This window comes from Triticum urartu, chromosome 5A, assembly GCF_056163025.1.
Source record: "Triticum urartu cultivar PI428250 chromosome 5A, HENAU_Tu73, whole genome shotgun sequence".
Taxonomy (NCBI): domain Eukaryota; kingdom Viridiplantae; phylum Streptophyta; class Magnoliopsida; order Poales; family Poaceae; genus Triticum; species Triticum urartu.
This window is the reverse complement of record NC_141877.1, coordinates 594,700,957-594,714,829: the sequence shown is the minus strand read 5'-3', so window position 1 is coordinate 594,714,829 and position 13,873 is coordinate 594,700,957. Positions and strand designations below refer to the sequence as shown.

The 13,873-nt window shown below is 47.2% G+C and overlaps 2 protein-coding genes across 2 annotated transcripts; both read left to right on the top strand.

The window, feature by feature from the left end:
- The first annotated feature begins 1,057 nt into the window (after positions 1 to 1,057).
- On the top strand, positions 1,058 to 2,296 carry LOC147973172 (uncharacterized). Its single transcript, XM_087524596.1, has one exon. It carries the CDS (start codon positions 1,058 to 1,060, stop codon positions 2,294 to 2,296), a length of 1,239 nt encoding a protein of 412 aa, XP_087380722.1.
- A 4,120-nt stretch (positions 2,297 to 6,416) lies between these two features.
- On the top strand, positions 6,417 to 7,163 carry LOC125506101 (basic blue protein-like). The gene is made up of 2 exons (XM_048670976.2): positions 6,417 to 6,660; positions 6,765 to 7,163. Exons 1-2 carry the CDS (start codon positions 6,483 to 6,485, stop codon positions 6,971 to 6,973), a joined length of 387 nt encoding a protein of 128 aa, XP_048526933.1. The 5' UTR covers positions 6,417 to 6,482; the 3' UTR covers positions 6,974 to 7,163.
- The last annotated feature ends 6,710 nt before the right edge of the window (positions 7,164 to 13,873 follow it).

Genomic DNA, 13,873 nt, shown 5'->3' with positions numbered 1-13,873 from the left:
AGAAAGTACAGTGGCAAATCCTTGAAAAAAGTTCAACATTTTTATAATATACAATGAACATTTTCATCATATACTATGAACATTTTTGTAGTACACAATGAACATTTTCATCAATGAACATTTTCTAAATATACATTGAACATTTTATAAATACACAATGAACATTTTCTAAGTATACATTGAACAATTTCATCATATACAATGAACATTTTTGTAATACACAATGACATTTTCTAATATACATTGAACAATTTAATAATATACAATGAACATGTTTGTAATACATAATGAACATTTCTAATATATGTTGAACAATTTAATAATATACAATGAAAATTTTTGTAATACACAATGAACAATTTTACAGTGCAAGGTGAACTATGTCATAATATACGATGAGCATTTTGTTAATACGTTGAAGATTTTTATAACACACGGTGAACTTTTTATACAAATACACAATAAATGAGAAGAAGAACAGAAACAGAAAATAAAAAAGGAAACGTAAAAGAAAAAAAGGACAAAAAGGAGTCAAAACAGAAATATAAAAACTGGAACAAAACAACTGAAAACCTGCGAAACAGTGAAAAAACTGGAAGAAAAAAACCATAGAAAAAAAACAAAAAAAAACCCAAGAAACAAGGAAAACAGCAGCGAACGAAATCCGTACTTGGGCCGGCCCAAGTGGCGACTTGCTTCAGCGAAGGCTCCTCCTTTTTTACGCCTGCGGGCGTCAAATAGGATTTGCCGGAAAAGGCGTGATGGGGCCAGATCGCTGGCGTGGCGGCCGTCCGCCCGCTGGTGGGCTGGGCTGGGTGCCGCCGCGTGAGCTGCTGGGCCGATAGGGCGTGGTTCGCGTGGACTCTATTGGTCTGTAGTAGCCGTGTGGGTGTGAGCGTCGCGGAACCCTAGGTACAGCGTATAGAGCCTAGGGCTACATACGCATTTCCCCGTATATACAGAAAGTCATTTTCCCCTTTTCCATTTCCTCCAGCCGACAGCCGACGGCGCCAGTAGAGCTCGCGAGTGAGGAGTGACAGCGGTGGGTCGTAGCGAGATGGCGGATGCGCGTGGATCGGTCGGGACGGCGGTGGATGGACTCGACCTCGAGCTGCGTCTCGGCCCGCCCTCCGCGCCGATCGGGTACGACATCGACCTCGCGCTCTTCTCCGGCCAGATCCCGGTGGAGAGCCTCGCGGTTGTGGAGGTGGAGAGGGCGGGCGATCTCACCATCGTGGGCCCGGTGGAGAGCGCCGCGGCCGCGGTGGTGGAGAAGGGGAGCGATCTCGCCATCGTGGTCTACGATGGCTCGGTGCGCGAGGACGACGTGCCGCCCGCGGTGACCGAGAGCGTCGCCGTCGCGGAGGTGGACAAGGCGAGCGATCTCGCGATCGTGGTCTATGACGGCTCGGTGCGCGGGGACGACGTGCCGCCCGCGGTGACCGAGAGCATCGCCATCGCGGAGATGGACAAGGTGAGCGATCTCGCCATCGTGGTCTACGAGGGCCAGGCGGGTGGAGACGACGCGCCGCCCGCGGTGGGGGAGCTCGCGGTTTTGGCGATGCCGGATGACGAGCCGCGGGACGGGCACGTCGTCGCCGGGCAGATCGTCCTGGCGGGCAGCGCCGGCTCTACTGCGCTGGCGCTGTGCCACCTACCCCTGCAGCAGGTGCAGCCCGGCCGCGGGATCCCGCTGTTACCCAGGGCAGGCCGCGGTGCACGCCAGTCGCGGAGGAGGGCCGTCGCCGCCGCGACAGACCCAGCCCTGAATTCCGCCGACACGGTGCGGGCGTGGGTGCGCGACGAGCTAGAGGAGAGCCACCACCTCCCCAGGGACCTGCTGCTGAGCTACATCGGCGAGAAGGTTTTGAGCCAGTCCGACATGAACTCCGGACAGGCCCGCTTCCTCCTCCCGGCCAGCGCAGACGCCCGCCTCCGCGCCTTCCTCAACCCCGTCGAGATCGCTGCGTGCGGCTTCAACAATACCGAGCGGCAGGCAAAGAGGGCGAGGATCCCCGGGGAAAGAGCCAGGCCGACGACGTACACGGGGGTGCCGTTGTCCGTCTACGTGAGCAGCGGCCGGGGACATGGCGTGTCTGACCAACTGAGGCTGAACAAGTTCCACCGCAGCGGCTGCACCGTGATCAACGGTTGGAGGTACAGGCGCTTCATGGAGTTCTGCGGCCTAAAGGCGGGCGACGGCGTCGAGCTCTGGGCGTTCCGGTGGCCGCCTGAGCTCGGTCCATGCCTTCTCATCGCCAAGAGGGACGGCGTCCGCCCCGCCCGAAACCCATAGCTAGCGTGTGCAATCCTCTCGCCGGGGCGGGGATACTGCATGTGAACTGCCTACCAGATGGTACCGATCGCAAGCCAATTTAGGAAACGGTTTCATGTTTCATGTTGTTTTGTGGGATAATTTCATGTTGTTGTTGTATCGTACTAGTAGTGGTACCTGTCTCTTTCTCGGTCTGACTACCATTTCAACTTTAGGAAAGAGATCATCTCGAATTCATGTTGTTTAGTTGTTGTATCGATCGTTCTTGTCTGACTAGCATTTCAACATTATGTTTCAGTTATATGGATGCAATCTCTTGTGTCACTTTGAAATTGTTCTTCTTATGGGTACGAGTTATCGGGCATTTGCAAGGTACATCTTTTTTTCTGGGGAATTACCAAAGATTTTAAACAAAGGAACTCCTGGAACAATCAACCAATAAACTGCTAACCAGGAAGTGGGGGGTTCAGAGTTGCAAGGTAGGTGCACCGTAGAAATAACTTGGCGCGCACGTATATTGGGTGGTTACAAGGCACGTACGCAACCTAGAAATAAGTTGGCGCGTATTTACCTTTGGAATATCTTAACTTGAGGCGCATGTATACTGGAGTTACAAGGCGGACACACACCCGAGAAATAAGTTGGCACACTTTTACCCTAGGAATAACTTGGCGCGTACGTACGCGAAACTATCTATACGACCTATGTTTTATCTTATTATTAACCGCTTACCGAATATATGTTTTGAAAGATTATATTAATTAACTAGTATTTTTCATGGCAAACTTGTAAAAAAAATCTCCCTAAACGCTTTTTTGTTAATTACAGTGGATTCCAAAGACAAATAAGTTATATTACACTTCCTACTCCTAAGAAGTTTAGTTATTTTGGTCAATTCTAAAAATCAGATCTAAATAGATCTTGTTGCTCATATCTGCAGCAATATAGTCCATAACTTCTAGTTATGACCTTGTGATAACTTTTACTTTATTTGGAAATCTTGCCTCATTTATCTCAAATGCATGCCCTCCTTGAAATCATTACCATATCTCCAAGAAGGAAGCATGCCCCAATCATTAGATGGACTGACACCGAGCTGCAGGTGGGCAACTCAAATGCATGTTCATTTGGTTATTATATCAAAGCCTATGAAATTTCACCAAATTCTGTCAATTTCTATGAGATTGTGTAAAATTATGTAGAACAACTCCATAAAAGTGTGTCAAGGACAAAAAAAACTTGCAAAAAAGTGTCAGGATGACAAGAAAAACTAGGTAAAAGAGTTTCACGGGCATAAATCTATTGCTAACAAGTAAATTTCAGTATTAAATAGCATAAATAAGGCATTTCGTGTTCAGTTCACAAGGACTAGATCCCCCCCCCCCCCCCCCGAATAGGCTATTTTCTATGTAATACGAAATAAAGTGTACATATTTTTCCTATAGTTCAACAATTGTGTGAAGAGAGATAGTCTCACCATGAGAGGGCGGCAATCTTATTGTTCGTTTCTTTAAACCGATGCACCCATAAATAAAAGTTTGAACAAACTTTTCTAATGGTGACCGAACTTGGGTGGTCGGAGTCCTAAATTTATAGAAAGGATGACCTCATGCCAAATGGAGTCATTTATGTTTGATGGTGTTGATCTGCTCAATGCGTCTTGGTAGCGGGAGGGCGACGTGATGTCCAATTGGAGCTGAATCCGCATTGCTTTCGGACATTTGAGATAGAGGTGACCGTATCTTGGGAGGTGCATGAACCATTTCTGAAAACCACATATAACACTGGGACGGTGTTCAGTTCACAAGAATTAGAAACATACCCCCCCCCCCCCCCCCCCCCCGCGCGCGCCCCCATAGACTATTTTCTTTTTCTTTATTTCAAGTTATGTTTCTTCATTGTAACATTGAGCTCTTACATGATTTTATTCATTTCCTTCTTTTTCTTAAAAAGGAAACGTACAAATCGTAGAATTTCTCAAGTCCTAAATCTTACAAAGTATAGAAAGGAGAAACTTTGGCCTAATGGAATCATTGACGTTTGACGGTGTTGATTTGCTCAATAGGTCTTGCAAGCAGGAAGGCGGCGTGATGTCCAGGTGATGCCAAATCAGCATTGCTTTCGGAGAGTCAAAGAAGAGGTGATCAATATCTTTGAAGGTGCAAGAACCATTTTGAGGAACCACATATGGCATTGAGTGTTCAGTCCACAAGGACGTATTTTTGTCCCATAGGCCAATTTTGTATGCAATTTGAAATGATGACTAGATCTTTTCACTTTTCCTGTAATTTAACTAATACATAGAATAGCCTCTTAGCAGGTGTGAACTATATGCATCGACAAATACTTGTCCATGATTGTTTTCGTGCAGTGTGTCCACTCCATAGATAAATAAATACTCCTACACTACTGTGATGGCAAAAATATGTCAGACATGATGGAGGGGTTCCTGGCAACGATCACGAGCTTCCTTATGAGATACGTCGGGCTACCGCTCACTGTCCATAGATTGCGTGGGGTCCACTTCCAATTACTAATCGACAAGATTTCTAGTAAGCGGATGTGGGCATTGAAAAAAAATCACCTTCATCGACCAACTTCGGTCAAAATCGCCCATCACTACTGAAACTATTTACCACCTCACCCCTCTCATCCTTCCAAAGGGTGCGACAAAAACCATTACCAAGCTTCAGCGATCCTTTCTTTGGGTGGAAACGAACAAGGTCTCGGTAGGGAAGGGCAAGGTGAGATGGGACATCGTTTGCCAGCCGACTGCTCCTGGGGGATCTGGAATCCTCAACATCGAAAATATTCCGAGAGCGCTTCGGCTGCAGTGGCCATGGTTAGAGTGGACAGACCCCTCTAGGGCTTGGGTTGGCATGAGAACTCCGTGCGACGCCGAGGACCTGGACCTTTTCTACAAATGCGCCACCATTAATGTTGGGGATGGGATGAAAACCAAGTTTGGCATGGCCCATGGCTCGATGATGCAAAGCCAAAGGATATTGCCCCTGAAGTTTTGAGTTGTCCAAGACCAAGAGTGGCTTTGTCAATAAGGCCCTCATGGGGGGCGAGTGGATTACTAAGGTTGATACTTGTTCCGGGCCGGGCTTGATGCTAATCACCTGCTAGAATTCTATTCCCTTTGGGATCTTCTCCTCGACGTGCACCTAAGCCAGGACATGCCTGATTCTATAACCTCCCATGTGAGCCCTTCTAGAACTTACTCGTCCGACACTGCAAATAAAAAGCAATTCGAGGACCCCCCCCCCCCCCCCCCTCTCAACCTTGAAGGCGGCAGTCTAGAACAATTCGGCGCCGCCGAATCTATAATTATTGTTCTAGGTAATCCTGCAAAACAATATTTGGACTGTTGACCGCTTGCAACAAGGGGATGTCATAACTATGGTCAATGCCAACTTTGCAAAAGAGTTCCGGAGATGGCCGCACACATTTTGTCCGGGTGCCGATACTCTGAGCACATCTGGGCTATGGTCAGAGATTGGCTCCGCATCCATGACATGTCCTTCGATGATTGGCCAAACTTCCAAAGTCTGGCTCAATGGTAGTCCACTGTGATTCACATCAATAGCCAACGAAGGAAGGTTGTTGCATCCTCGGTGATTCTCACGTCTTGAGATATCTGAAACAAGAGAAATGCCCGGGTCTTTCAAAACATCTACGCCTCGCCAACAACGATATTCGCCATCATCTAGCGCGAGGCGTCACTTTGGGGCATTGCCGGGGCCATACACTTGAGGTTGATCATGCTGCGAGGGTAATTCCTTACATGTGTTTGCGCCGTCGGGTGAGAGTTGTAATTCTAAACCTTCTTCTTAGTCTATAAAACGGGGCCAAACTTTGGCCCATGTTTCAGAAAAGGAGGACGAAACCAATGTTATCTCGTGCGGCCGTAAAAAACACAGGAATTCCCCTGCCCACTCCTTGCTTGCCACCGAGAGCCCAGCTTGCGCGGCCAGTTGCGCATCGTTGGCTGTACGTACGTGCTTTTAAATTCTGCTGCATCGATCACACCGTGAACGGCTTGTCGTGCTCCAAACCAGCCAAAGTCACCGGCTCCCATAGCAACCACTATATGTACGTACACACACCACGAAGCCGATACACAAACACACACAACGCAACCTCCAACATACAGATCGAACCACCGTGCTTGCGCACCTACGCCTCCCCGTCGCCTACAGTAATGGCCTCTCGTAAAGTCGCGCTCGCCGCCATGGCCGTCGTCATCGCCGTGGCCGCCTTGCTCCCGGCGACGGCTTCCGCGGCGTCGTACACCGTCGGCGACGACTCCGGGTGGGACATCGGGATCGACTACCGCGCCTGGGCCAGCGGCAAGAAGTTCAGAGTCGGCGACACCCTCGGTGCGTTTCATCTCGGGGCACCAACCTTGCATGCATGCATGATCGGCGTATGTATATTGACTTATTGATGAGTTGATCCATTTTCGTCTCGTCCGTGCGTGCAGAGTTTCTCTACTCGTTGGGGGAGGCCGAGCACAACGTGGTGTTGGTGGACGCGCAGAGCTTCGCGGCGTGCACCGTGCCCAGCAACGCGCCCACGCTCACCACCGGCGACGACACCGTGTCGCTGACGCAGGCCGGGCAGTGGTTCTTCATCTGCGGCATCGAGGGCCACTGCCAGGACGGCATGAAGCTCGCCGTCAACGTCCACTGATCCACTATATATCGATCAACTGGTGTAGCCACTGCGACCGTGCGAATAAAAATCTTCAGAGCACGCACATTGTACCATTACGCAATTCGGGCCAGTACTTGGCTCCCGGCTCAGTTTCCCCGTAGAGTTCAACTGCCTTATGACACTTTTTTTCTCTCTACATATTTATATGTTTTGTTGCCACGTAGTACCAGATTTAATCAAGAGCTACAGTTTGATTCCCCGCAACAAAAGAGTTACAGTTTCATACATTATTAATGTATTGGGCATCTAAAAAGATAGTTTATGTATTGAGTTTTTTTCCTTGCAAACTGTGTTGGAAGATTTTATTTCCTTAGCTGGATTGGGAGAATTTGAGACTATGTGTCAGGTTCACTTGTAACCTGGTCGTTTGTCCAAAGTGGAAATGTAATGGAAGTTCAGGTGAGAAAGGTCTCCCCTTGTGACCGTTCACTCATATTTGTTTTTTGGTAAAACATGCAATAATGTTTTGGATCCGTAAAAATGTCACAAGGACAAAAACAACTTATGAAAAAGTATCACATGGAGAGGAAAAAAACTTGGTAAAAAGTGCATGGGAATTAAAATATGCTAAAAAGTAAATTTCGTCTTTGTGCGTTATAGCGGGTTAATGGGTGCATGTTCGCTTAGCTTCTGTCCCACCCGGCCCAACTTTTTTGTGGGCTTATATTTCGAGTCAAAGCACCGATAAAACTAGATTGTCAAAAATCGATTGAAAAACAGAATTTTGTGTAGGTCAATTTTGATTTGTGCTTCAGGTTCGTTTGATCATTGGATGAGCATCCAACCCCGGGTCAAAATTGACTTACGCAAGACCAAATTTCAGTCCACTTAAAAGAATCTACAGTCGGATCATAAATCTAATCCAATCGTATGCATCCGCGGACGCATTCGGATGCATCCATGGACATGACCAGTCACCCCTCAAATGCCCGTGTATCTCAAATCCAATACTCCATACTCATGCTAGCCATGCAACATGAATGAGACAAAGTAGTGATCATACCAAACAAAGCAGCAAACGTATACATAGATCAATGAAATTGCATACATACATTAATGCATAACCAAAATACAACAGTTCATTGTTGGACGGACATAAAAATAACTTAAAAACTAAACAAGGGATAGAGAAGGGTAGAGGAACCCGCAAAAAATAAAAAGAGAAGGGCAGAGGAAATCACCATTTCATCGCTGGCCCCTTCCCCTTACGGACGTTGGTGTGGTTGTACCCGTCCATGTAAGCGTTGGCGGCAGGATCGGCGTTGTCGTCAGAGCTTAAGCTGTCAGAGCCACTGGAGATGCGGGAGTCATCGGATCAGATGACATAATACCAGCCACTGTATGACCACGCGGTCCCGTGCCTTCACCATTAGGGCGGCAATCATTTTGACTGCCGCATCTGCCTTTGCCTTGCTCTTCAGGTGCTCAATGGCAAGTCAGAGGGCTTTCTGTTGGAAATATGCCCTAGAGGCAATAATAAAATGATTATTATATTTCCTTGTTCATGATAATTGTCTATTATTCATGCTATAATTGTATTATCCGGAAATCGCAATACATCTGTGAATACATAGACCAGAATGTGTCCCTAGTGAGCCTCTAGTTGACTAGCTCATTGATCAACAGATAGTCATGATTTCCCAGCTATGGACATGGGGATGTCATTGATAACGGGATCACATCATTAGGAGAATGATGTGATGGACAAGACCCAATCCTAAGCTTAGCTCAAAGATCATGTAGTTCATTTGCTGTAGCTTTTCTGAATGTCAAGTATCATTTCCTTAGACCATGAGATTGTGCAACTCTCGGATATCGTAGGAGTGCTTTGGGTATGCCAAACGTCACAACGTAACTGGGTGACTATAAAGATACATTACAGGTGTCTCCGAAAGTGTCCGTTGGGTTGGCACGAATCGAGACTGGGATTTGTCACTCCGTATGACGGAGAGGTATCTTTGGGCCCACTCGGTAATGCATCATCATAATGAGCTCAATGTGATCAAGTGGTTGATCACGGGATCATGCATTACGGTACGAGTAAAGTGACTTGCTGGTAACGAGACTGAACAAGGTATTGGGATACCGACGATCGAGTCTCGGGCAAGTAACGTACCAATTGACAAAGGGAATTGTATATGGGGTTGCTTGAATCCTCGACATCCTGGTTCATCCGATGAGATCATCGAGGAGCATGTGGGAGCCAACATGGGTATCCAGATCCCGTTGTTGGTTATTGACCGGAGAGTCGTCTCGGTCATGTCTGCTTGTCTCCCGAACCCGTAGGGTCTACACACTTAAGGTTCGGTGACGCTAGGGTTGTAGAGATATGAGTATGCAGTAATCCGAAAGTTGTTCGGAGTCCCGGATGAGATCCTGGACGTCACGAGGAGTTCTGGAATGGTCCAGAGGTGAAGAATTATATATAGGAAGTAGTGTAGTTTCGGCCATCGGGAAAGATTCGGGGTCACCGGTATTGTACCGGGACCACCGGATGGGTTCCGGGGGTCCACCGGGTGAGGACACCCATCCCGGAGGGCCCCGTGGGCTGAAGTGGGGAGGGAACCAGCCCCTAGTGGGCTGGTGCGCCCCCCCCCCTTGGGCCCCCCTGCGCCTAGGGTTGGAAACCCTAGGGTGGGGGGGCGCCTCCACTTGCCTTGGGGGGCAAGCCTCCCCTTGGCCGCCCCCCCAAGGAGATCCCATCTCCTAGGGCCGGCGCCCCCCCCCAGGGGGCCTATATAAAGGGGGGAAGGGAGGGCAGCCGGACCTGACGTCTTGGCGCCTTCCTCTCCCCTGCTACACCTCTCCCTCTCGCAGAAGCTCGGCGAAGCCCTGCTGCGATCATTGCTGCTTCCACCACCACGCCGTCGTGCTGCTGGATCTTCATCAACCTCTCCTTCCCCCTTGCTGGATCAAGAAGGAGGAGACGTCATCCGCTCCGTACGTGTGTTGAACGCGGAGGTGCCGTCCGTTCGGCACTTGGTCATCGGTGATTTGGATCACGGCGAGTACGACTCCATCATCCCCGTTCTCTTGAACGCTTCCGCTCGCGATCTACAAGGGTATGTAGATGCACTCTCCTCTCGTTGCTAGTTGACTCCATAGATTGATCTTGGTGAAACGTAGGAAATTTTTTTATTTTCTGCAACGTTCCCCAACAGTGGCATCATGAGCTAGGTCTATGCGTAGTTACTATGCACGAGTAGAACACAAAGTAGTTGTGGGCGTCGATATTGTAAATTTGCTTGCCGTTACTAGTCTTATCTTGATTCGGCGGCATCGTGGGATCAAGCGGCCCGGACCAACCTTACACGTACACTTACGTGAGACCGGTTCCACCGACTGACATGCACTAGTTGCATAAGGTGGCTGGCGGGTGTCTGTCTCTCCCACTTTAGTCGGATCGGATTCGATGAACAGGGTCCTTATGAAGGGTAAATAGAAATTGGCAATTCACGTTGTGGTTTTGGCGTAGGTAAGAAACGTTCTTGCTAGAAACCTATAGCAGCCACGTAAAAACTTGCAACAACAATTAGAGGACGTCTAACTTGTTTTTGCAGCAAGTGTTTTGTGATGTGATATGGCCAAAGGTTGTGATGAATGATGGATGATATATGTGATGTATGAGATTGATCATGTTCTTGTAATAGGAATCACGACTTGCATGTCGATGAGTATGACAACCGGCAGGAGCCATAGGAGTTGTCTTTATTTTTTGTATGACCTGCGTGTCATTGAAAAACACCATGTAAATTACTTTACTTTATTGCTAAACGTGTTAGCCATAGTAGTAGAAGTAATAGTTGGCGAGCAACTTCATGGAGACACGATGATGGAGATCATGATGATGGAGATCATGGTGTTATGGCGGTGACAAGATGATCATGGAGCCCCAAGATGGAGATCAAAGGAGCTATATGATATTGGCCATATCATGTCACTATTATTTGATTGCATGTGATGTTTATCATGTTTTTGCATCTTGTTTACTTAGAACGACGGTAGTAAATAAGATGATCCCTCATGATAATTTCAAGAAAGTGTTCCCCCTAAGTGCGCCGTTGCGACAGTTCGTTGTCTCGAAGCACCACGTGATGATCGGGTGTGATAGATTCCAACGTTCACATACAACGGGTGTAAGACAGATTTACACACGGAATACACTTAGGTTGACTTGGCGAGCCTAGCATGTACATACATGGCCTCGGAACACAAAAGACCGAAAGGTCGAGCATGAGTCGTATAGAAGATACGATCAACATGAAGATGTTCACCGATGTTGACTAGTCCGTCTCACGTGATGATCGGACAAGGCCTAGTCAACTCGGATCATGTTATACTTAGATGACTGGAGGGATGTCTATCTAAGTGGGAGTTCATTGAATAATTTAATTAGATGAACTTAATTATCATGAACTTAGTCTAAAATCTTTTCAATATGTCTTGTAGATCAAATGGCCAACGTTGTCCTCAACTTCAACGCGTTCCTAGAGAAAACCAAGCTGAAAGACGATGGCAGCAATTATACGGACTGGGTCCGGAACCTGAGGATCATCCTCATAGCTGCAAAGAAAGATTATGTCCTAGAAGCACCGCTAGGTGACGCACCCGTCCCACAGAACCAAGACGTTATGAACGCTTGGCAGACACGTGCTGATGATCACTCCCTCGTTCAGTGCGGCATGCTTTACAGCTTAGAACCGGGGCTCCAAAAGCGTTTTGAGCGACACGGAGCATATGAGATGTTCGAAGAGCTGAAAATGGTTTTCCAAGCTCATGCCCAGGTCGAGAGATATGAAGTCTCCGACAAGTTCTTCAGCTGTAAGATGGAGGAAAATAGTTCTGTCAGTGAGCACATACTCAAAATGTCTGGGTTGCATAACCGCTTGACTCAGCTGAGAGTTAATCTCCCGGATGACGCGGTCATTGACAGAATCCTTCAGTCGCTTCCACCAAGCTACAAGAGCTTTGTGATGAACTTCAATATGCAGGGGATGGAAAAGTCCATTCCTGAAGTATTTGCAATGCTGAAATCAGCAGAGGTAGAAGTCAAAAAGGAACATCAAGTGTTGATGGTGAATAAAACCACTAAGTTCAAGAAAGGCAAGGGTAAGAAGGACGGCAAGGGAGTTGCCGTGCCCGGTAAGCAAGCTGCCAGGAAGAAGCCAAAGAATGGACACAAGCCCGAGACTGAGTATTTTTATTGCAAGGGAAGTGGTCACTGGAAACGGAACTGCCCCAAATACTTAGCGGACAAGAAGGCTGGCATCACAAAAGGTATATGTGATATACATGTAATTGATGTGTACCTTACCAGTACTCGTAGTAGCTCCTGGGTATTTGATACCGGTGCGGTTGCTCACATTTGTAACTCAAAGCAGGAGTTGCGGAATAAGTGGAGACTGGCGAAGGACGAGGTGACGATGCGCGTCGGGAATGGTTCCAAGGTCGATGTGATCGCCGTCGGCACGCTACCTCTACATTTACCTACGGGATTAGTTTTAAACCTCAATAATTGTTATTTAGTGTCAGCTTTGAGCATGAACATTGTATCAGGATCTTGTTTAATTCGAGATGGCTACTCATTTAAATCCGAGAATAATGGTTGTTCTATTTATATGAGAGATATGTTTTATGGTCATGCTCCGATGGTGAATGGTTTATTCTTAATGAATCTCGAGCGCAATGCTGCACATATTCATAGTGTGAATACCAAAAGATGTAAGGTTGATAATGATAGTCCCACATACTTGTGGCACTGCCGCCTTGGTCACATAGGTGTCAAACGCATGAAGAAGTTCCATGTAGATGGACTTTTAGATTCTCTTGATTACGAATCATTTGAGACGTGCGAACCATGCCTCATGGGTAAAATGACCAAGACTCTGTTCTCAGGAACAATGGAGCGAGCAACCAACTTATTGGAAATCATACATACTGATGTGTGCGGTCCAATGAGTGTTGAGGCTCGCGGTGGCTATCGTTATGTTCTCACCCTCACTGATGACTTGAGTAGATATGGGTATGTCTACTTAATGAAACACAAGTCTGAGATCTTTGAAAAGTTCAAGGAATTTCAGAGTGAGGTTGAGAATCAACGTGACAGGAAAATCAAGTTCTTGCAATCAGATCGTGGGGGAGAATACTTGAGTCATGAATTTGGCACACACTTAAGAAAATGTGGAATAGTTTCACAACTCACGCCGCCTGGAACACCTCAGCGTAATGGTGTGTCCGAACGTCGTAATCGTACTCTATTAGATATGGTGCGATCTATGATGTCTCTTACCGATTTACCGCTATCATTTTGGGGCTATACTTTAGAGACCGCCGCATTCACTTTAAATAGGGCTCCGTCTAAATCCGTTAAGATGACACCGTATGAATTATGGTTTGGGAAGAAACCTAAGCTGTCGTTTCTAAAAGTTTGGGGATGCGATGCTTATGTGAAGAAACTTCAACCTGAAAAGCTCGAACCCAAGTCGGAAAAATGCGTCTTCATAGGATACCCTAAAGAAACTGTTGGGTATACCTTCTACCTCAGATCCGAAGGCAAGATCTTTGTTGCCAAGAATGGGTCCTTTCTAGAGAAAGAGTTTCTCTCGAAAGAAATAAGTGGGAGGAAGGTAGAACTTGATGAAGTATTACCTCTTGAACCGGTAAGTGGCGCAGCTCAAGAAAATGTTCCTGAGGTGCCTGCACCGACTAGAGAGGAAGTTGATGATGATGATCATGAAACTTCAGATCAAGTTGCTACTGAACTTCGTAGGTCCACAAGGAAACGTTCCGCACCAGAGTGGTACGGCAACCCTGTCTTGGAAATCATGTTGTTAGACAACGGTGAACCTTCGAACTATGAAGAAGCGATGGCGGGCC

Excerpts from the sequence above, each read along its gene's own strand:
- LOC147973172 (XM_087524596.1), top strand. The coding sequence starts at position 1,058 with ATGGCGGATGCGCGTGGATCGGTCGGGACGGCGGTGGATGGACTCGAC.
- LOC125506101 (XM_048670976.2), top strand. The coding sequence starts at position 6,483 with ATGGCCTCTCGTAAAGTCGCGCTCGCCGCCATGGCCGTCGTCATCGCC. Across the intron at positions 6,661-6,764 it reads CAGAGTCGGCGACACCCTCG|AGTTTCTCTACTCGTTGGGG; the intron begins GTGCGTTTCATC and ends CCGTGCGTGCAG.